Here is a 24,129-nt window from a genome sequence, read left to right as displayed (position 1 = left end):
GAGACGAACTCCCAGCGGAGGCTGCTGGGGCTGGAGGAGCGAGAAGAAGGGTCGTCTTTACGCTTGAGAGAGAGCTAGAGCGGGCAAAGTGAGGTCTGGGGGGCAGGGGGGTCGTCGGAAACGGTGAGAAGCGGGTAACGCGTTGGGGAGGGGAGCCGAACGAATCGGGGAGAGCGAAGGAAAGTCTGTGTAAGTGGCTGAAAGAAGGTCAGCGGAAGTGAAAGGAAGCGTGAGGTGTGGCCGGATCAAAGGGCCAAGAGAAGGGAGTCTGTGCGAGTGACTAGAGGATCAAAGAAAAGCTGTGGAAGTGGCCGGAGGTCGGGGCCCGAGGAGTGCCAGACGTGACCCGAAGGCCGCGGAGAGGAGCTCAAACCTGAGAGTGCTTGGAAATTGGAAGACTTGGTGGCGAACGAGGATCAGGGCCGGATCCCGCCTCGGAGAGTGGGCGACGTGTCCGGGATGTGGGATCAGAGGCTGGTGAGATTGGCCCTGTTGCAGCAGCTTCGGGCCGTCTATGGCATTAAGGTCAAGGGGGGCCGTGGGCAGTGCGATCGCCGGAGACATGAAACGGCGGCCACGGAAATAGGGGTAAGTTCTGGGAAAGGGAATTTAGGTTAAAAATGTTTTAAAAGGCACACCCTGTTCTATCACCTATTATTAGGTTATGCCACAATATTTTCTCTGTGTTGAAAAGAGAATGTGGTTAGATGTGTCTGATTCCATCCAGATGGTCATTGCTGATATTTAAAGAATGACATTCTTGATTCTTTTCAGGAATTTTTGAGCGTGATTTTCCAGCCTCAGCACTGTTGACATTTTAGACTAGATAATTCTTTGTTAGGAGAAGAGTGCTTCCTGTAATTTATAGGATATTTAGCAGTTATCATCTCTCAATTGTGACAGTTAAAAATGTCTCCAGCTAGGTGCATTTGTTAATCTTAAAAAAAAAAGTCTTCAGCTATCGCCAGTTTATTGTATTTTGGACAGATAGTAAGTGGGAAGAGAGACAAACTACCTCTCCACCACTATTTCAGAGTAAAGTTTGTAGAGGGACAAGGAGGACCAGTGCATTTTCTAAACAGATTAAAAGGCGAGGAGGTGTGACAGAACATTAGAAATAGGCTTCAGATGATACCTTTATATTCACCAGTTTGAGAAAACAAGCTTGCTGCTTGGCCATATCATATTTTTGAGACATAGAGCTATTTTTTTTAATGAGTAAATTGAAAAGCCAGAGTCGAATGATGGAAAAGGTGTTGTTATGATGGTCGAGGTAAAGCAATTTTGAATGAGATTTTAATAGTTCTGTATAATCAAGAATTTCACTGTGCAAAATAAATTTAATATCAAGCATTTTGTTTTAAATGTAGACACCTAATTTATATGATGCTTTGTAATACTTGGAGACAAAAACTAGTACAATTAATTTACATAGCTCTTAATAGCTTGCACTTTCTTAGAAAATAAGTACTCAGAGAAGAAAACTACTAGCAAAAATAGTGTATATACTTCTTAATAGCTTGTAAATTCTACAGAAATTGTTTTCATTGTTTGCGAATTAATGACAACACATGTATTTATTTTTTAAAACAGCAGTGGTTTCTTCTGATTGTAGAACTGGCTTTTCAAGAGCTAAAATATAGCTGGCCTTGTAGTATGAAAGAATCTGTACATGGATTGTTTTGTTTTGTTTTCCCAACCCCTTAACAAAAATTGACACCTGCCTTTATGTCATAATACAGACTTGAGTTTGAGTCCAGCTCTACCCCATGAGGTCTGTGAACTAGGGCTGCTTGTGTGATTACTCTATGCTCCAGTTTCCTAATCTGTAATGTGGGACTAAATGGTATCTCTCCTTGGATTATTTAGGAGATTTTTTAAAAGTTAAGGCTCTGTATATAGGCCTAGCACAGTGCCTATCACGTGCCATTTATTCAACTAATACTAATTGTTATGAGAATCAGTGATCAACCTCCATTGATAGTCATACTAAATAAATTCAACTAGAAACCACTAATAAAAATATTCAAATAAAGAAACGTATGAGATCACTGTGTTGTAAGAATGAGATCTAACAAGAGAGGTGATTTGTTTGAAAACAATTTCTTTTGCTTTTTGGTGTTTGTTAGCTAATGGTATATTTGAAATTTTTAGGAAGAGCCCTGGGAAATATTTTTAAAGATGATATTGTAAGTGGTGGTCTAATACATACAATTTAAAAAGCATTTTATTTTATGAGATTAAATTATAGTGACTACTTAAGAAACCAGTTATTAAAAATAATGACATTTAAAAGGGAAAAACCCTCTGAATTCTAGTTATATATGACAGTTGTAGATTTTTATCAACTTTAGCATCTGATCTAATTTCACATTTTGTTTTGTTATTCAGTAACAAGAACATTCTGATTTACCTAAATTAAAGGGGTTGCCTATACTAACTTTTTTTAAAAATAGCTCGCCTTGAAATGATTTTCATAACACAACAAATATTCTTTTAATGCTTATCAGATGACTGATATAAGTGTTTTACATGTTTGAATTCATTTAATTCTTTTTACAGCTCTATGACTTAAGATCTTTATGAGGATACCAAGGGGAAGACTATTAATTTGGTCAAGCTCACTCAGCTAATAAGAGGAGCCAAGATTTAAAACCTGACAGTCTTGTCTCTAGGAGCCTGTTCTTAGACACTATACTGTACTGTTTCTTCACTTGGAATATTCATAAATTACATGGAGTCAGGTGCTTGCAAGAGCACTAGTAAAATTTTGTTACTGTTTTGAGTCATTAATAATGCTGAATGGTTTTTTTTATTGCAAATGTAAAGTTAAGTAAAATGCTCTTAAGACATAAATCTTTCAAGAGAATTTACAGAGAGCAGATGCATCTAAACTAGATTATCATGCATGACATTAGGTTGTAGCCACTGAAATTTATATAAACATTTGAATTTATTTTTCAGTCCAGAAAGCTACAACCTTCTTAATCAGTGACACATTTTTAAGCAGGTCAATTGCATGCACAATTTTCGTGGCAGATTCTTTACATTTGAGTGTGCAAAAGCACTCAAGTTAACCTACACACCAGTTTACTCTTGAGATCTTCAATGTATTAACATTTAAATGTGAGATTTTAAAGTGAGTTTCCAAATAGCTAAATGAAATTTAACTTAAATATTTGTAGAATCTCTGCCTTGTGTACCTCAGGACATAGTTTAGAAGAAGTACTCTTCTTTTTTTTTTTTGAGTTGGAGTCTCACTCTGTTGCCCAGACTGGAGTGCAGTGGCCGCTCCCGGCCACCGCAGCCTCGACCTGCTGGGCTCCAGCGATCCTTCCACCTCAGCCTTCCGAGTAGCCGGAATTACAGGCATGCGCTACCATGCCCGGCTGATTTTTTGATTTATTGTAGAGATGAGGTCTTGCTGCCCAGGCGGGTCTCGAACCCGCGGGCTCAGGCAATCCACTCACCTCAGCCTCCCAAAGGTGTGGGATTACAGGCTGAGCCACCGAGCCCGGCTTGAAAGCACTCTTCTATAGAATGTGGAAAAGATAATCAGGTCTAAAAATAATGTCTTCTGATATAATTTTAGGAAGTACTTAAATGAGTGACAGGAATTCTGTTTGGCTTGTCAATTGATCAAGCCTTTTGTGTAAGTTAGTGTTTATAAAGTGACCAAAAGAAAGCATATGGTCAGTATATATAAGGTTACTGAAGGAATCTGTGGTATTTTTTGGGAAATGTTAGTGTCTGGGACCAAATTTTGCTTAAGAATCTCCGGATAAACACTAATCAGATTGATTTTCCATGATCAGATTTCAGACTGACTGAGCTCACTAGATTGCTTGAGGGCAGTGACTTTGGCCATTTTTGTACACCGAGCACATAGCATAATGTCTAACATAGTAGTTATATGTTACCAAATGCACTTGAGATAATTACTTTGTATTAATTGATAGTTTATCATTTATTTCTCCTGTCTTTTATTTCCTGAGGTTTTAAATTTTCCTAAGATGCTTTATATTATGCCTAATATTTGTGTTAGAATGACTGAATTTTTCATTTTAGGGTAAAATATTTGGAGTACCTTTTAATACATTGCCCCACTCTGTTGTGCCAGAATATGGACACATTCCAAGGTAAGCAGTGTTTGAAATGAAGCCAGAGTAAATGTTTCAAACTGGTTTTATAGAGTTTAAAAAGAGTTGATTGACACACATATGTTTCAACCCAGCAAATGGTTTAATCTCTCAACTTTGGTTAATGTTAAAAAAAAAATTTAACTTTTACATATTTTAAACTTGTAATTTTAACTTATTCCTACGATTAAATTTTGAGATCCAGTAATGAATAGATTTTAGAAATCAAATTTTTTTTCTATTAACTTTCTTTTCAGTTTTATACCAATGCAACTCAGATTAAGTATTATACTGAATTACCAATTTAGTAATACTTTTGGTATGTTTTAAGAAATGTTGAATAAAAATATTTAAGCTAAAATATTGGAGTATTTGTGAATACATACTATGTAACACTTTTTGGACATAGTCTTTGAACTAATTTCATCAGAATTTGCTAGGAAAGTTTGTTTTAATAGCAGTTTTAAGATGCATATAAAGAAGGTATCTTATCTCTTAATTCATTACTTCTCTATCCAAAGTAGGGTTCAGCTTTACTACTTAGTCTAGTAATCTTTATTTTTAAATGATGCATCATCTAATAGCATTTATTGAACACCTTGTTGCCTTGGGACAATTTTCTCCTGTTCATTTTATAGGTGTAGAGTCAGTCTTCATAAGGTAACCACTTAATAGTTTGCTTTTCATTTATTTGTTTGTTTGTTTTTCAGTCAGAATCTTATTCTGTCACCCAGGCTAGAGTGTAGTGGCACAATCATGGCTTGCTGCAGCCTCAACCTTCTGGGCTCAGGCGATTTTTCCGCCTCAGCCTCCAGAGTAGTGGGACTATAGGTACATGCCACCATGCCCAGCTAATTTTTTACTTTTTGTGGAGATGAGGTCTTGCTGTGTTGCCAAGGCTGGTCTCAAACTCCTGGGCTCAAGTAATCCTTGTGTCTCAACCTCCCAAAGTGTTAGAATTACAAGCGTAAGCCACCATGCCTGGCTTCTATTTTGCTTTTTAAGTGGTCTATGAAAGACATGATTTTCTATAATGAAAACCTATAATGATTTTCAACATTCGGAATTGCAAAGTCATATCTAGGAATAATGACTGAGTCTTTGTAATAATTTCTTGGCCTACTTTAAAAGCAGAACGAAACTGTTCTCTTTGTTACCCTTTGTAAGCAGAGCTGACATTCATCCACTGTACACCAATAAAACTATCAGTTGCTTGTAGCTGGTATTTTAATTTGTTGGTCCCAACTGTTGAATAACTAATTACCTAAAGCCAACACTTAGGTAAGTGGTAATTAAAAGTCTTGGGAAATTTTAGTTGAGTATTTCAACTAACTAAAGATTTGCAAATAATAAATTAAATTAAGTTTGGAATAGAAATTTTCTTTAAAATATTGCATATTTCTTTAGTATAAGAAGTGTACCCTACATTCATTCAAAATAAAGAAATTGAGCACACACTTAATATGAGAAGTATTATAAGGACTGAGATATATTCTTTTCTGAGGGACAGTGTTGGAGTGAGAAAAAAACCCCACCTTATTTTTGGGCACATGATGATATTTAAAGCTATGTAGTCTCTGTAAGATCACCCATCTAGAGACATAGATAAAAGAAGGGTTTGTACAGAGCTTAGGTTTTTCCAACATGTAGAGGTCTGGCAGAAGAAGAGGAGTCAGAAAAGGGGTTTGAGAAGGAGCAGTCAGGGAGATAGCAGGAAAACCAGAAAAGTATTTTTGAGATGAACGGGAATGGTCAGGTGTGTCCAGTGCTGATAGGTCAAGCAAGATGAGGACAACAAATTGACCTTGGATGGATTTGGCAAGGCAGAGGCTTTTGGTGACCTTGATGAGAGCTATTTCATTGGAGTTAAGGGGATGAGACTGATTGGAGAGAGTTGAGTAAAGACTGAGATATGAACAAATGGAGGCAGTAAAAAAGACAACTCCTGTGCTGTGAAGGGAAGCAGAGAAATGGAGTAGGATTGGCATGAATAAAAAAGATGGGCATTAGAGAAAATATTTTGCTTAATGATAGTATAAAGTAGAACGTTTCTACATGTACACATACAAGAAGGGACCACTCCCCAACAAAACAAAACAAAAGCTGGACCTTAGAGAAGAATTTAGGAAGCAAAAAGGACAACTAAAAGTAACTTTATCATAAAGACTAAAGGGATTTGTGCCATTAGAGATCCTGAAATGGGCATAATCATAGTGCTTGGCCTGCTCATGAATGAGTACTTTAGCAGAATAGGATTTGTTAAGATGTGTACCTGGCCACCTGAAAAAATGGCTCTCTTTCAGCTTTCTTGTTGATGCTTGCACATCTTTAGAAGAACATATTCATACAGAAGGGCTTTTTCGAAAATCAGGATCTGTTATTCGTCTAAAGGCACTAAAGGTAAGCTATAATCGAATTGAACTGTAATTTTTCACTTGTACCATTTTTCTGGTTTGGTTTTTTGCAACTGAAATATTTAGAACTTTGACCAGGTATGGTGGCTTATACCTGTAATCCCAGCTCTTTGGGAGGCCGAGGCAGAAGGATTGCTTGAACCTAGGAGTTTGAGACCAGCCTAGGCAACATAGCAAGACCTTGCCTCTACAAAAAAATCAAAAAATTAGCTGAACATGGTGGTGCACACCTGTAGTCCCAGCTACTTAGGAGGCTGAGGTGGGAGGATCACCTAAGCCCAGGAGGTTGAGGCTATAACGAACTGTGATCGTGCCATTGCACTCCAGCCTGGGTATCAGTGAAACCCCAACTCAAAAGAAAAGAAAAAAAATTTAGAACTATTGCATGAATAATTAGCTGAAATTGAATTGGCAAGTAGCTTTTTTTCATGGCAGAAGATTTTTTTTTCCTGAAGAAATTGTGTATTATTAATATTGTGGTTTAAAAGTTTGCAATGTACAAAATATATTTTTAAAATATGCTTTAAAGTTTTAATGGGAAGTTGTGTTCTGAATACTAAGGTAAATTCAACTCATCAGCATCTTATAGACTGAATTTTCATATATCAGAACTTAATTTTCACTTGCTTATACTGATATGTAGATTGACTATACATATGAATAGAACTGAAAGGGAGTCCATTTTCAGAAATATTTAGTACGTTATTTGCAGTCAGAATATATTTACTAATACTCTGGTTTAACTCGTGTAGAACTCAGTAATGTTTAAAATTACCTTGTTAAGACATAAAACATATAAATAAAATAAATATTAAAAAAAAGTTTAGAGTACTTTGAAATTCATATCCTCATTCCTATACACTTTATTAAATGAATTTGTTAAATTGTTTTTAATGAGTTCAGAGAAATTTATTAAGGAAACTTCTTTAATTAGAGTATAATAAATGATAAGTTATTGTAATAAACTCTTAAGTCTCTAAAATACTCAAGATTATTATATTTATTTCAGAATAAACTGGATCATGGTGAAGGTTGCCTATCTTCTGCACTGCCTTGTGATATTGCAGGACTTCTTAAGCAGTTTTTTAGGGAATTGCCAGAGCCTATTCTTCCAGCTGATTTGCATGAAGCACTTTTCAAAGCTCAACAGTTAGGAACAGAGGAGAAAAATAAGGCTACATTGTTGCTCTCCTGTCTTATGACTGACCACACCATTGACATATTAAGATACTTCTTTAACTTTCTCAGGAACGTTTCTCTTAGGTAAGTGGTAATTAAAAGTCTTGGGAAATAATAGTTGAGTATTTCAACTAACTAAAGATTTGCAAATATTAAATTAAATTTGGAATAGAAATTTTTCTTTAAAATATTACATATTTCTTTAGTATAAGAAGTGTACCCTACATAATTTAAGAAACAGTTTACCAAATGATTTAATATTTTCTTGCTGTCTTAAAGTCATCATTATAAATACTTTAATGGCTTATTGGTGTTTATGGGATTCATTATCTACTGAATGGCTTCTGATTATGGTGTTTTTAAAACATCTGTGTTTTGCTTTGAACATTTTTCCCCTTTCCCTGCTCTCAGTGAACCTGCTTGTTCTAAACATATTTACCACCTTCTAATACTTTCAGTTTTTTGTGTGGGGGTTTGAAAATCAGACAAACATGTGTTCAATGTGTGCAGAAAAGCAACATGTGAGCTCTACAATTAGCATGGTTTTTATGATACGTATTTAAATATATAGAAGCTATATATTCCTGTTTTTTTCTTAAGTTCATTACAGTCATGTAGGTAATTAGATAAGGAGTAACTGTTTTTCCTTGCATGTGACTGATTAAGTAAGAGACCTTCAAAAGGTGCTAAATACGTTATTTTAACTCTCTGTATTTTTATCTTTGAGTCCATCTAATTAGACTTTTTTTCACTTAAGGTCCAGTGAGAATAAGATGGATAGCAGCAATCTTGCAGTAATATTTGCACCAAATCTTCTTCAGACAAGTGAAGGACATGAAAAGATGTCTGCTAATACAGAAAAAAAGCTACGATTACAGGCTGCAGTAGTTCAGACTCTTATTGATTATGCATCAGATATTGGTAAGATGTTGCATTAAGTAACAGGATTTGTTTCTTCCAAGTGAACTCTGAAGACAGCTGTTAGAAAGTAGATGTATTACAGCCAGGCTCTGTGGCTCAGCCTGTAATCCCAGTGCTTTGGGAGGCTGAGGTGAGTGGATTGCCTGAGCCCGTGGGTTTGAGACCCGCCCGGGCAACTTGGCGTAGACCTCATCTCTACAATAAATCGAAAATTAGCCGGGCATGGTAGCACATGCCTGTAATTCTGGCTACTTGGAAGCCTTGGGTGGAAGGATCGCCAGAGCCCAGCAGGTCAAGGCTGTGGTGGCCGGGAGCATGCCACTGCACTCCAGTCTGGGTGACGGAGTGAGACTCCAACTCAAGAAAAAAAAATAGGAAAGAAAGAAAGTAGATGTATTGCTATCTAAACATTTTGTGGGGAGTTTGGAGGAAGGATAGTAATTGTCTTACTTGTGAACATTTATATTAGGGCGTGTACCAGATTTTATCCTGGAAAAGATACCAGCTATGTTGGGTATTGATGGTCTCTGTGCTACTCCATCAATGGAAGGCTTTGAAGAAGGTGAATATGAAACTCCTAGTGAATGTAAGAGAAAGCGAAGGCAAAGTGTAGGAGGTGAGTGGCAGTCCCATTTTATGGAGGTACCATGATCTGCTTTAATCTAAAGTGTGTTTGAAAATAAAGAAGCATGAATTGTGGTGTGGTATCTGCCTTTTTATGCTTACAGCACATTTGGAAAGATAGGACATAAGCGTGTGAAAAGTTAAACTGACAATACAGGCTAATATTAAATACAGATCTTTAGCACAAATTTAAAATGTGTCCAAAAGAGAAAAGTTCCCTGGGTTGTAATGATTAGGAACTCATCCAAAAAAAGTAAGTCAAACTGAGTCTTCTTGAAGAATGGGTGGGATCTAGGATAATTAGGTTGAAGATCATCAGAATACTTGTTTCCCTTTCTAACTGAGAAGAATGCTATGAAGAAAGATTTGTGTAGGGAAATAGTCTGTCTGTTTGTTAACTAGACCAGTATGAATTGAGTGAAGAATTCATGTCAGGATTAGTGTGATGTTGTGATGAACTTGATGCCAGGCTAGAGAATTAGAACATTAACCTGGGTATTGGTGAATCATTGAAGGTGTATGACTTGAGGCATGACGTGATTAAAATATTTTACAGAATTATCTGATTTGAAGAACTGAGACTTGGAAGTAGAATGGTCTCTCTCTACCCAGGAAATTTTTCTCTTTTTAACACATTTTATATTTGTGCTAAAGATTTGTACTTAATATTAGACTGTACTGTCAGGAAGATGTGGCAGTAATTCAGGCACAAGATCATTGTTTGAACTAGTTAAACTGTTAGTGATCTGAATTAGGAGTGTAAACTAAATGAAGGAAATATTACCAAGGAAGAATAAAAAAGACCAAATGTTCTACCACAGTGGAGTTGGTAATAAAACTTCTTATCTCTTTAGTTAAGAAGACCAGCCATACTTCTTCCAATTACTTTAGGAAATTTCTCATCTTTTAAATATCAGAACTAATTGTTATTAACTATCTCATCTACTCCTTTTTTAATCTTTCAGCTTATATGTTATTGCATTGTGTTTCTTCTTTGCCCCCTTTGTGGGTTCCCTTTATACGTTCTCTACCATTCTCCCAGGACTACTGTAATAAAGTATACAAGCTGGATGGTTTAAAGCAACAGAAATTTATTTCACAGTTCTGGACTTCTGAAATCAAGGTGTCAGCTGAGTGCCTGAAACTGTAGGGGAGCATTCTTCCTTGCCTCTTCCTAGTTTCTAGTGGTGGGTGTCAATCTTTGGCATTCCTTGGCTTGCAGCTGTATCACTCCCTTCTCTACCTGTGTCATCCCATGCTGTTCTCCCTGAGTGTTGTGTCCAGATTTCCCTTATAGGGACACATTGGATTAGGGCCGACCCTAATGACCTCATCTTAATTTGAGTAGGTCTATAAAGACACTAATTCCAAGTATGGACATATTCATAGATACTTGGGCGTAGGACGTAAACATATTTTTGGAGGACACAATTCAACCCATAAAATTTCCTATCTCAAACGTAGATACTTCTCGTACACAGATCATCACTTATCTTCTTTACCTTTGTGATCTCATTCACTCCTATAGTTTTAATTATCATGTCTAAATAGATGACCACCAGATGTCTATCACTGTCAAACTTGAGAATGTTAGCTCCACTTTACTAACGACCATCTAGACAGACATTGTCGCATCTGCTTTTCTTTGGTGCATTAAGTTTAACATTATGAAGTGACTATCTTCACTCTTTACTCTGCTTAAGCTGATTCTGCATGGATTCCATTTTCTTCTAACTGCACCATCATTCCCTAGATACTTAAGCTTTAAACCATGGGTCCCTAACTCTTCCTTTATCATCTGTATCCACAGCTTTCAGATACTGTGAGAATCTAACTCTGCAGTGTTTACTGCATCTTTAATTCAAGAATCTCCTTGATCTTTGTGCCTCCTCCTTGTATCTCCCCTCCTTACTGGTGTTGAGGCTAACATTTTAAATGTATAACTCTACTCAAGCATCTCATGCACATACCCTTCAGAAATTTTCATTGATAGTACTGCTATGTATGTGTATATGCATTATATATTTATATGTTATACATTTATATACATATACTTATGGCTTGGCATTAAAGGTCTTTCATAAAATGTTTGTTTTCTCTTCTTTAAGCAACTTTAGTCAGATTGTGTTATTTGTTGTTTTCCAGACACTCTTATTCTTTTGCTTATACTGTTTATTAATATAATGATTTTACTTCTATCTACCCCTGCTGTTCATTGTATCCAGTTGTCAAAATTCAGGTTAAATGTATTGTTAAGCCAGCTCCTATTCCCATTTATTCTTTTCTTCCCAGTGGGGTAATAATCTCTTTTCTGCTTAACATTCTATATTTTATTTAGGCTTTCAGGGTTTTTATACATATTTCTTGTGCATGATTCTCTTACCTATTATATTTAATGCTTTTTGAAGTTAGAAACTATGTTTTGTACATCATTGTATCCATCTCAGGGAGTTTTGTTAAGTATATTCATAAGCTATTGAATGAATACATTAAGTAGAGTTATTAATATTTGGCATATACTAAGAGATGCTTTATTTATTTGAACATGTTAGGCTAGCATTTGTTAAGCATCACTAAAATACATCAAATTTATTAGCAATTTGAAACTTTTCATAAGCTCTGACCATCAGTGTTTATATTATAGCTAGTTTTCTGTTTTTCTGCATCTCACTTTGAAATACCACAAACATCTATGTGGTTCGAGTACCTTGCTTTAAAGAATCTTGACTTTTTAAAATATTATGGTGAAATATATATAACAAAATTTACCATTTTAACCATTTTCAAGTGTATCTACATTAAAAGTGTCAACTACATTCACATTGTTATGCAATCCTTCAGAATATGTACTTTTGTTTTGATAATTATTTAGTATGAGTTATTGTTATTAGTTTTATGCTAGATATGATAGTTTGCAATGATTGTGTTGCCTCAGAATCTACACAGGATTTCGTGGGAAAATTCTTGTAATATTAGTTTAACAAAGTTTTGCTGTTCTTGCCAGTGTGTGTGAATATATGTGTGTGTTCTTCTATGTTGTCATTGTGCATATGAATGTCTTTCATAGATAGGGGAGTGCTGAGCTAATTAATAAGATGCCCTCATTAGTGTGGTACTTCCTGAAATACACACACTAAGTTCATGAGACTATTAAAGGAATCGAGACATAATTTTTCCCTTTCCCTAAGTGCTCTAGGCTGTATTTTCGTGGGCTGTGATGCAATTAGGATGGTTTCAGAATATAGAAGGAACCATTTTTCTTTCAATACTCCTGATTTTGCTGTGCTGAACTAATTGTGTATTGCTGCTGTGGTTAAACCTTTTTGTCGCTCAGTTATTTCTTCTCTCTTCTGCTCTGACTCTCTTTTCTCTTGTACTTTTTCCTTTCCCACATTGACCTCAGTTTGTCTGTATAGGTGTCCTAAAGGTTGGCTTTATTAGCTATTGCCTGCCAGTTTGAGCATTGACCATCTCAGGCTCTTCAAAGAGTTTTTCAGTATTCTTCTATGGTTTGTACCACTTGAGTTTGTAAGATTCTGCATTTATACATAAGTGACTATTTCTGAATTTAAATTTACATAACTATTGAATGATATTTGGCGATTAATCAGTAAATATTGTGGGTGAAAATTAGGGGAATATTTTTGCATGAAGTTATTCCTGTTGAAATCACAATCATTTCTTGATAGCTAAATCCAGTGTATACTTTTTAGGTCTGTATTATTCAGAATCTGGCCACTTAAATATTTCAGTCCTTCTTTGCCTCAACAAGTAATGATCCCCTTCTCTATCCTTTCTGTGCCCTATATGTATTTGTATTATATCTCATTCTGTATCATGTCTTTTTTCTTTAGAAATATGGGAGTATAAGTGGGAAATGAAATAAAAATCCTCAAGTATTTTTTCTATTATGAAATAATTCCTTTTAAATAACTTTAATATACATAAGCTGATACAAAGTTGTTAAAAGACTACAAACATCCATATGAATTACTGGTGAAAGATAGGTAAATGTTATCATTAATTACATGATTATATATGCCTTACATTTCAGATTTTGTTAGTGGAGCACTAAGCAAATTTAAATCTAACAGAACACCCTCTGTTACCCCTCAACAGGAAAAAATTGGTAAGTTCTTATATGCATTTATCTAAATGAAAATTTCTGTAGCAGTCTATAAGAAATAATTACAGTAATAACTACCTAGCTTATTTAGTTAATCAAATTTAATTTAATCAAGTTCAAATACAGTTTTCAATGGAGATGTTGTACTACACATACTATGTTGTGACATTGCTAATTAGGTTGGATATAATGAACCCAAAATTGTAGGTAAGTTTTTTTAGTCTATTGTTTTAACTTTAGTCTTCTTAATCGTGCTTTTCTGTTGGTTATAATTTGGATGCTATTTAACACATGAAAATAACTCAACCTTATTTTTGTTGTAGAACAAGGAATTTATTGCTATATTTTCCAATTATTATTATTATTTTTTTTTTAGTCAGAGTCTCACTCTGTCACCCAGACTGGGGTACAGTGGCTGCTCCCGGCCACCGTAGCCTCGACCTACTGGGCTCCAGTGATCCTTCCACCTCAGCCTTCCAAGTAGCCAGAACTACAGGCGCACGCTACCATGCCTGGCTAGTTTTTTTGATTTATTGTAGATATGAAGTCTTGCCAAGTTGCCCAGGTGGGTCTCAAACCCACGGGCTCAGGCAATTCACTCACCTCGGCCTCCCAAAGCGCGGGATTACAGGCTGAGCCACCGAGCCCGGCCTATTTTCCAATTATTTATTCTAATTGACTTGTGGCAGACATTATTCAGTCAATAAGAGACAACATGATCTTTTGTTTTCCAGAGTAAAGAAATCAACTGGTTAATACTCAGTTATGATGAAAAGCAAAAATAATATTTAGATCAGCTTTTGTTTCAACTTCTTGATTATAACTTTCTTCCCTATGTAAATATCCTTTAATGTGTATCATACATCTTTTAGTCTGTTTGATTTAAGTTACGGCTATTTCTTAAAAGAGTCTTCTTGCCTCTTTGCGACTTATTTTCATTTTAAGTAATTATAGTGTTATTTACTTATATAACATATATTTGATAATGTAAATGTAACCCCTTGTTTTTTAGTTAGTGCTGAGTAGTAGCTTTCTAAGAAGAAATTATATAAAGCTTTTGTATTTTTTATGAAATCTGTAGGAGAAACAACAAATGGTTTTGTTTTTATATTTTATCAGCCCAGCTATCTGTATCACCAGTGATTCTTACACCAAATGCTAAGCGTAAACTGCCAGTAGATTCTTCTCATGGTTTCTCAAGTAAGAAAAGGAAGTCCATCAAGCACAATTTTAACTTTGAGCTGTTGCCAAGCAATCTCTTCAGTAGCAGTTCTACACCAGTATCAGGTAGCACATAAATTTTAAATAAGTGTGTTGTAAACATTAACAGGTGCCTATTCTGGGCAAAGTACTATTTCATATTAATACCAGTTTTAGGAGCTGGAACTTTATTCTGTGTTTTATCAAATCCCAGAGTTTTTATAAAGTTTTCTGCCTTTTAAAATGGAGATTCATTCAATACAATTAATTTATGTGTATGTGTTTTATGGCCATGCCTACTGAACATTATAAATAACTCAGAGAGGTAGTTTGAGCTTCTGTGGATAGCGTTGAGGCTCAGGTTTTATGTGATTGGACATCCTGAATCCTCCTTTAGTTCCTTCTAGGTCTATAGCTATGCTTTCATTGCTGTCTTCTTCTAAGTTGAGGTTGCCAGAAGTTGGATTGTCTCTGATTCCAGAGTGGGAGGTTAACAATTTTGATAAGGGAGGTTATTGTTAAAATTTTAGACTCAACTACCTTTTAGAAGCTTTAAAATTTTGTTTATACTGTTCCTTGTGGTATGGTTTCCTGATCCCTTATCAGCCCAGCCATTTTCTTCCAAATTAACTGCAAGTTCCTAATGTGGCTAACCACAGCCTTCAAAGGATAATAGAGTATGATGATGCTAATTTGAAGACTAGAGTTTTGTTACTGTAGCATTTCACTGAGTTGGCTCTTTTAGCAGAATACACGTTGGCTCATATTAACTTTATGATCAATTAAAAATGAAATAAAATCTTAACTAAACCCAGTGTCCTCCATCTCATATTTGTCTTACATTTAGTTAAAATTTGAGTGACCTCTGATTTTTTTAGATTTTCATTTTGTTGGTTTCAGACAATGTGAAAGGTTTCCTTTTGAATTAATGAGCTGAGTTATAAGCTCTTCTTCCCAAAAGCTCTCTTTTGTTTCTGTTATCCAAAAGATTTTAACTTTCCTTGTTTTATCAAAAAGCTGACTAGATTGGCAACCTTTTTCCAGAAGAAAACAGGTTCTCTATGGTTCATTAAAGTGTAGTGATCATAACTCTGAAACTTATTTCTGTAGCTTTTTTAGTGCATAGAGGTTGGAGACTTAAACTCCTTTAAAGTAACATAGTGTTTTTGTTTTTAATATGTAAAATGCTTTCTAATTTTGAGGACTTTTCCCAAATGGCAATTGGGAATTGTAGTTCTACCTGTCTTTGCTTATTAGCATTACAGCATCTTCCCTAGGGAATTAACCTATTGATTCCTTCTCCAAGCTCCCAAAGAAAGAGATTGAACATTCTTGTGTTATTTTAACTTTAGTTTGAGCCTGCTTAGTTGGTAAATTTTCTTTCTAAAAATCTTAAAAAGTTAAAGACAGTAATCCATCATTTTTAACCCATCATTTTTCTTTAACCCTACTTTCTCAGACACAACTTAGTAAATTCCACTTGCAAAATTAAAGATACGTGGGTTGATTTCTAAGTTTAGATGATAACAGGTATGATTTTTTAAAATATATAAAAGCAACAATATTAGTCTATAGTCCATATTCAGTTTTTTTTAATATGTGTGATAAATTTGCATTGTTTATATATTTTAATTGTGCCCCTTTAACCATTGACAGACTTTTTAAATGATTAGACTACAGTCCTGGAATAAAACTACCTATGTTCACATTATATGTATTATATTGGCCTCCAAAATTTTCTTTAATCAGATGTACCCAAAGTCATTATAATAATTATATTTTTTGTTTTCATAAGTGAAAAAACATGAGTGTCTCTGTTTGGGAAACTTTGTGAATTATTTATTAATAACTATAATGAGTTGAGAGGATTCATGTTTGTTGAGTGTATACTGGATATGATTCAAGCATAAGTCAAGTATATATAGAACATTTGTTTGTAACTATTTTACTTTTTTCTTACTTTTTTACTTTAGTTGATTTTATGATATAAATGGTGTTAAATAATTAAATTGAGCTTCTGTTGTAACCAACAGTTATCCTCATGAAACACAGCAGCAGCCAAGTGATTAGACATGTGTTATAGATATTATTTTTTGTTTTTTTACTAAAAATACTGGACAAATAACATTCCAGACTCGGGTAGATAACAGGTACATCCTGGGTACTCGGATTCCAAATTGTTTTCCAATCATTTATTTTTTTATTATAACATTAATATTATGTATTAGATACTGTACTAGACATTTTATATAGATGACAGTAATATTTACGTTTATCATAGAAGTCTATTTTTAGAGCCTAAAGCCATTTAGCAAATGGTTAGACAAACTCAAGTCTTTCTTCAAATCTTCCTCTTTCTCCAATCTGCAACAGTGCCTACCCCTCTCTTGTATTATTAAAATAGTTTAAAGCAAAACTCTCATATGAAAGTCATGCTTGATCTGAATTAAAGAATTGGCAACTCAAAAGTAAGAAATAGATACTTTTTTAGTTGGGTTACTTGACATCTGAAGTTTTTAATCAGAAATTAACTGAATTCTGTTGTTGCTTGGGAATAGAAAGTATGGGTTTGGTTTAATTGCTACTGTTAATTTACACTTTAAAAAGAAAATAAGTGTATATGGCATATTACATGTGGTTATTTTTATAGTTCACATTGATACAAGCTCAGAAGGGTCATCTCAGAGTTCACTCTCTCCTGTAGCCATCAGTGGAAACCATTTGATCAGCACAGGTGTGCTAAGGCGAAGTAAAAGGATTGCAGGCAAAAAAATTGGCAGGTAATTTATCCAGGACATTTTATCTTCATTGAATCAATATTTGGTGTCTACATTCTTAGCAAAAATGTGAACCACATTTGAATTATAACTTTTAAAAATCCCTTTTGTATTTGTAGTCTTATTAATCAGTCACCCTTTAAATACCCACCAGAGACTGGGTGCAGTGGTTCACACCAATAATCCCAGCACTTTGGGAGGCTGAGGTAAGAGGATTGCCTGAGCTCACAGGTTCGAGACCAGCCTGGACAACTTGGCGAGATTTCACCTCTACAATAAATCAAAAAATTAGCTGGGCATGGTGGTGCATGCCTATAGTTCCAGCTACTTGGAAGGCTGAGGCAGAAGCATCATCTGAGCCCAGCAGGTCGAGCTACGGTGGCTGTGAGCATGCCACTGCACTCCTGCTTGGGTGACAGAGTGAGAGACTCCAACTCAAAAAAAAAAAAACAAAAACCCACCAGAGAAAGATTCCTAATTTGAGTCCACTTTGCTTGCTTAAAATTCTATTTTATGTTGATGGTATAATTTCAAATTTTTCTATTTAGTTTATTCTAATAATCCTGATTTATAAGTGACTAACTTTTATAACGTTATTCTTATATTCAAACTCAGTGTGTTCCTATATGGTATCTTAAAACATAACTGGCTTTTAAAAATTATTACTCTGCTCAATTATTAGCAGTATGATTTGCTGTGGACTTTCTCTCAAGTTATATTTTGTAAGAATTTTCTGGTATGCTATATACTGACATTTTTGGTTGTACTCTTTAGGGTGGAATCAGGAAAAGCAGGCTGCTTCTCTCCTAAAATCAGTCGTAAAGAAAAGGTTCGAAGATCTCTTCGTTTGAAATTTAGTCTGGGAAAAAATGGTAGAGATGTAAGTGTCTTACTATTTCATTGATCTGTTTATATTAGCATAAAGCTGCAAACTTGATACTAAAAGACCTTTCTGACTCTGTCTTTCTTCCAGCTGCTGTCTCCTCATTATACTAAACGTGAGTTGATATCTCTACTTCCTCTTTTTCTGCTCTACTTAAATCTATTCCAATCAGGCTTTCCTCTCAACAAGCCACTGAAACTGTTCTCATCCAGGTCACGCATGAATTCAACATTGTTCAAACCAGTGGTCAAATATCAACTGATCACTTGCTTCCCTTTGGTATACTTTTGCCTTGTGTCTTCAAATTCCCTTGCATTGGGGTGCCCAAAGCTCAAAGCTTAGTTGTACTTCTCTTTTCTCTGTCCACTCACTCAAGGTGATCATCAGCCTTAAACATTGTATACAGGTTGAGTGTCCCTTACCCAAAATGCTTAAGACCAGAAGTGTTGTAAATTTTGTTTGCTTGTTTTTTTTAATTTGGAAATATTTGCATTATGCTTACCAGTTCAGCATCCCTAATCTGAAAATCTGATAACACTCAGAATGTTTCTGATTTTGGCTTTTCAGATTTGGAATGCTTAACTTTTTTTACTTAAAACTTCCAAGTATAAGTTCTGCAGCCCAAAATATTCTCCTGAACAACTTGACTGTTTCTCAATATCTGTCTTTTGACTTCTCTACTTGGGTATCTACTTTGGTAGGCATTTCAGGTATAACCTGCTCCAAATAGAATGCCTGAGATGCATTTCTTTGCTGTCACTATCCCTCTCCCCGCCAACAAAACAACACTTACTTTGCTGTCATCTCCATCTCAGTTTCAACAGTTCATTCATCCCATCACTTAGGCCAAAAACCATAGCAACACTCTTCATTCCTCACCTTCTCTCCCCACCATGTTTGATCCATTAAGGAATCCCATCTAACTTCTGCTTCCAGTGTGTCTCCAAACTGACCGGTTCTCACCAGTACTACTTTTCCCACTTTCTCTAAATTCTGTCATCTCTCAGGTCTACCTTCTTCTATCCTTGCAGAACGGTAGCCAGAATTAGACTTTAAAACCCAAGCTAGCCAGGCTCGGTGGCTCAGCCTGTAATCCCAGCACTTTGGGAGGCTGAGATGAGTGGATTGCCTAAGCCTGCGGGTTCGAGACCCGCCTGGGCAACTTGGCGAGACCTCATCTCTACAATAAATTTTTTTAAAAAATCAGCCGGGCGTGGTAGTGCGCACCTGTAGTTTCAGCTACTTGGAAGGCTGAAGCGGAAGGATTGCCGGAGCCCAGCAGGTCGAGGCTGCAGTGGCCAGGAGCAGCCACTGCACTCCAGTCTGGGTGACAGAGTGAGACTCCAACTTAAAAAAAAAAAAAACCCAAGCTAGGTTATATCATTCCTCAGCTCAGAATCCTCCAATGACTCCTCATTTCACTCTGAATAAAAGCCAGAGTTCTCTCACTGATATGCCACACACTCCGTGCTATGTTCTCAGGTGGCAATGCTGATTTCTGCTTCTGTCCCACTTGCTTACTCTGCTTCATTCTCTGGCCTCGCTGGTTGCTGATCAAGCCAGACTGTGCTCCAGATTGCACCAGTGTTTTACTCTCCCTATAATGTTCTTCCCCCTTAAATCTTCATGGCTTTCTCTCTTATTTTTGTTTACTCACAAATCATTTTCTGATTACCCTATTTAAATTACACTTACACCTTTCAGCACCCTGTATCCTTACATTTTACTTTTTTCTATAGCACTTTTCATTGTATGTATACAATATAATTTATTGTTTATCTTGTTTTGGTCTAAAACTTCCTATCTACATAGTATGTAAAGTCCATGAGGGTTAAGATTTTGGTCTGCGTTTTTTGTTTATTCCACTGTTTGTGAACAGGCCGTGGCACAGGGTCAGCACACAAGAATAATTTTTTCTTTTTCTTTTTTTTGAGTCGGAGTCTCACTCTGTCACTCAGCCTGCCCGGCTGGAGTGCAGTGGTATGCTCACGGCCACCGCTGCCTCAACCTGCTGGGCTCAGGCGATCCTTCTGCCTCAGCCTTCCAAGTAGCTGGAACTATAAGCATGCACCACCACATCAGCTAGTTTTTTTGATTTATTGTAGAGACGAGGTCTCACCAAGTTGCCCAGGCTGGTCTCAAACCCGTGGGCTCAGGCGATCCTCTCAGTTCTACTTCCCATAGTACTGGGATTACAAGCATCAGCCACCACACCCAACAATAATTTTTTCAATGAATGAACATGCAAGGCTGTCTTAATTTTATGTCATAAAATATCAACTAGTAATCATGTCAAGTGATTATAGTTTTCATTAGCAGGCAAAAATATTTGTTATAAAAATTTTTTCCTGATTATATATGCCTTTTTTAATCAACTGAAGATTTTGATAACTTAAAAAATTTACTTTGTCCTAATATTTTGAGTTAACTGAATTTATTTCTTAACCACACTTTTTCAATTTCTTTTTCTGTATAGAATGGAAGTTCTGGTGTCAATAGATGTGAAAATGTTGGTCGGCGACTTGCAAATCAACAAAGATTAATAAATAGGATTGAATCTGTAAAAACAGGTCTGCTTTTTAGCCCAGATATTGATGAAAGGTTATCAAAGAAAGGTACATTTACATGCTATTGCTAAAAGTTTTCACAAAAATCTTTCTTTAGTTGCCTTTTTAATGGTAAAATATAATAACTTAATGTTCTAGAAATTAAAACTTCATGTTTGAATAGTGAAAATATTTGAATTGGCAGTGTATTTTCCTGTCAGCAATTAGAGAGAGTTTATACATGTAAATATGAAAATGTTTGACATTCATATGTTAAAAATTATTCCTTTTAACACAAATCTTTAACTTATTGGAATTAAGTACTTAATGCCATTATTTGCCATGTGTTTGGATAATATTTCAAAACAACGTCAAATACAAAGGTTTAAAAGCACTGAACTGCTTTGTTTTAGGTTCAAAAAAGGTCAGTAAGTCTGAGGAAAACTTATTAACTCCAGAGCGACTAGATGGAACAAATTACCGGATGTCATGGACAGGACCTAGTAATTCAAGTTTTCAAGAAATACATGCAAATGAAACCTCTTCAATAGTCGAAAATCTTGAGGCAGAAAACTGTTCTTCAGAGCCTGATGTTACAGTTGAAAATTCACCTGCTGCTTCATGTGAACTCTCCCCTTCCAATTTACACAATAAAGATAACAGCAACTTAACGGGAAGCTCCCTTAGTGGGGATGAAAATAATTTGACCAAAGAGACTTTGGTGAAAATTCAGAAAGCATTTTCTGAATCTGGAAGTAATCTTCATACATTGATAAATCCCAGGCAGTCATCAATAACTAATGTGGGGAAAGCCAAATTAACTGAAACATCTTATGTAGAATATAGCCCAGAGAGAAAACTATTTGAAACTAATGATTTGACTGTAATAGAATCAAAGGAAGTATCTGAGCACCACAGTGGTAATGATGAAAATCACTTTTCAGGAAGAGACTTTTCACCACATCAAACTCAAAAATGTGATAGAGAATCAACTATAAAATGGTATTCAACTCAGATTAAGGTGGAACATGAAAAAAGCATTCATTCAAGTATACCAAAAGATTATTTAAGCAAGCAAGAATTCCCCAGTGATGAACAAATAAAGAGACAGCAGTCCCCGAGGCATAAACTAAGTACTAAATTAAAGGAGAATGAAGATATGATTGAAGAGAACTTACTGAAATGCGCAGCTTCTAGAGAGGAAGAGGCTAGATCCTCTTCACAACAGAGTACGTGTATTGTAACAAACTTGTCAAAGCCGAGGCCTACGAGAATTGTTAAACAGCCGTCACTGGTGGAAGCGTGTGATAAAACAGTTTCTGAAAGTTTGCGAATGACAGAACATGGAAAAGTTTCAGATCATATACAGTGGTTTAATAAGCTTTCTTTAAATGAACCAAGTAGAACAAAGGTTAAGTCACCTCTTAAGTTTCAGCGTACTCCTGTCCGTCAGTCTGTCAGAAGAATTAATTCTTTGTTGGAGTATAACAGACAACCTGTAAGGCATACATTGGCAAGTGGTAGTAATGCTCCTTCCCCTTTGGTTAAATCAGTGAGCTGTGACAGTGCTCTCTCCTCTTATACAGAAAGTAAGTCAAAACATTCCTCTATTTCACATATGAAATCAGATCCTAAAGAACAGAAGTTTACATCACGTGAACAGTCAAACATTGATGCAGTTCCAAAATCAAGCATGGAGTTAACTTCTAAATCTTTATTAAAAATGAAGAGATGCCCAGATTCAGTGAATCCTTTTTTGGGGCCTACTAGAGTTCGTGAACAGGATGTGATATCTGATGGCCAAATTAAGGTTCCCTTGGATGACCTGACTAATCATGATATAGTAAAACCTATTGTAAATAACAGTCGGGGCTTTTCTCCTGGGATAAATAACAGGGTCCTTAGGAGACCACCAGAAAGAGAAAGGGTCTGGTACAAAGGTTCTCCAAAAAATCCTATTGGAAAAGCTCAACTACTACCAACAAGTAAACCTGTAGACCTGTAATTGGTAAATGTTATACTTGTCATTAGTGTAAATAAAATGAGCAATTGGTGACATAACTTGCAGGATAATCTACATGTTAGTTTGTAGCTCAGGGTGATCGTTAAACAGATTTTTGCTGAAACATTTCAATTTCATTGTACAAGCAACTTTAGTTTTTATACTTGTACAAATAACTACTTTGTTTTTTGTAATTATGGTCATATTTAATCTTTAATTTTATTGTGATTTCTTAAAGCAGAGGTTATAGTTTACCTTTTTAATGAAATTGTTGATTGGATTTGTAAGAAATTAAGTTTTGAAGATTCATTACTTTCATGTATGATAGAATGGATCAAGTTGTGCCTATTTTCTGTTATTTCCCCAAGTCAGAAAAGGTGTCTGCTGTAAATTTCTAGCATGTAAAGGGAAGAGATCATCTCTGCAGATTTTGTGTTTTGAATTATATTAATGGTTATTGTCTTTGCCAAAAATTCCCCAAAATTAATTTGCTTTAATAGCATCCTAATCCTTTTTTCTTACTTGGAACAGAGTAATTTGGTTTATATTACCTGAAGATATACCAGGTGTTCATTCACTAAACAGTGGATAAAACGGAGTAATGACAAAAGTGTGTTCATGTATTCTGATCTAGAAGAAATTGATAACTTTTAAGCCATACTGTGTTTTTAAAGATAATTTGCACAAATACATTTGTAACTGTTTTATCCAATATGGAAATGGCAATTATTTAAAGAGGAATAATTGAATTGAAACAATTTAATCAAGGTGATTTCTTACCTGTAGAATTTATAATAGTCGATGCACTTCTGTACATTTTACTTAGATAAAAACCATGACTTTGTCTTGTGTATAAATGTTATTTATTTAGCATAGACATTAAAGATAACATTTTGGAAAATGACTTGTCTGAGGCTCTGATGAAATTCAAAGTACCATTTAGAACTTTCACCAAATTGTCAAACAATTCTGTCTAAATTTATATTTTAAAGTGTTTATTACAAATTGCAGATCTTTAAGGAAAGAGTATTATGAACAATAAAATATATTCTCTAAGTTTTAGAGAAAGGACTAAGCAGAAAGAGTCAACCACTGAAGATAGTTTTTCAGGTCAGTTGTTAGAATGCCACGTTTCGATATTAGAATAGATTAGAGCAGTATTGCACACACTGGGAGCAACCACACTTTCAGTATATGTATGTGTGAGGAATTTCAAGTAATCAAATGTTTGCTTCTCCAAGTTCTACTTGATACAGTATATATCAGTATATATACAGTATATCTGTCTTCTTTCAAAGTGATTTTCTGTTTCTGTATC

At 35.4% G+C, this 24,129-nt stretch overlaps 1 protein-coding gene across 1 annotated transcript; it reads left to right on the top strand.

The window, feature by feature from the left end:
• The first annotated feature begins 316 nt into the window (after positions 1 to 316).
• Positions 317 to 22,863, top strand: ARHGAP11A (Rho GTPase activating protein 11A). Its single transcript, XM_008065886.2, has 12 exons — positions 317 to 588; positions 4,069 to 4,139; positions 6,443 to 6,539; positions 7,563 to 7,816; positions 8,490 to 8,653; positions 9,123 to 9,269; positions 13,332 to 13,406; positions 14,523 to 14,690; positions 17,254 to 17,383; positions 18,155 to 18,266; positions 20,740 to 20,878; positions 21,223 to 22,863. The coding sequence occupies exons 1-12, from the start codon at positions 460 to 462 to the stop codon at positions 22,812 to 22,814; spliced, it is 3,078 nt and encodes a 1,025-aa protein (XP_008064077.1). The 5' UTR covers positions 317 to 459; the 3' UTR covers positions 22,815 to 22,863.
• The last annotated feature ends 1,266 nt before the right edge of the window (positions 22,864 to 24,129 follow it).

This window comes from Carlito syrichta, unplaced genomic scaffold, assembly GCF_000164805.1.
Source record: "Carlito syrichta isolate Samal-C Ts95f unplaced genomic scaffold, Tarsius_syrichta-2.0.1 Scaffold308818, whole genome shotgun sequence".
Taxonomy (NCBI): domain Eukaryota; kingdom Metazoa; phylum Chordata; class Mammalia; order Primates; family Tarsiidae; genus Carlito; species Carlito syrichta.
The sequence above is the reverse complement of the archived record's forward strand: the minus strand, read 5'-3'. Positions and strand labels throughout refer to the sequence as shown.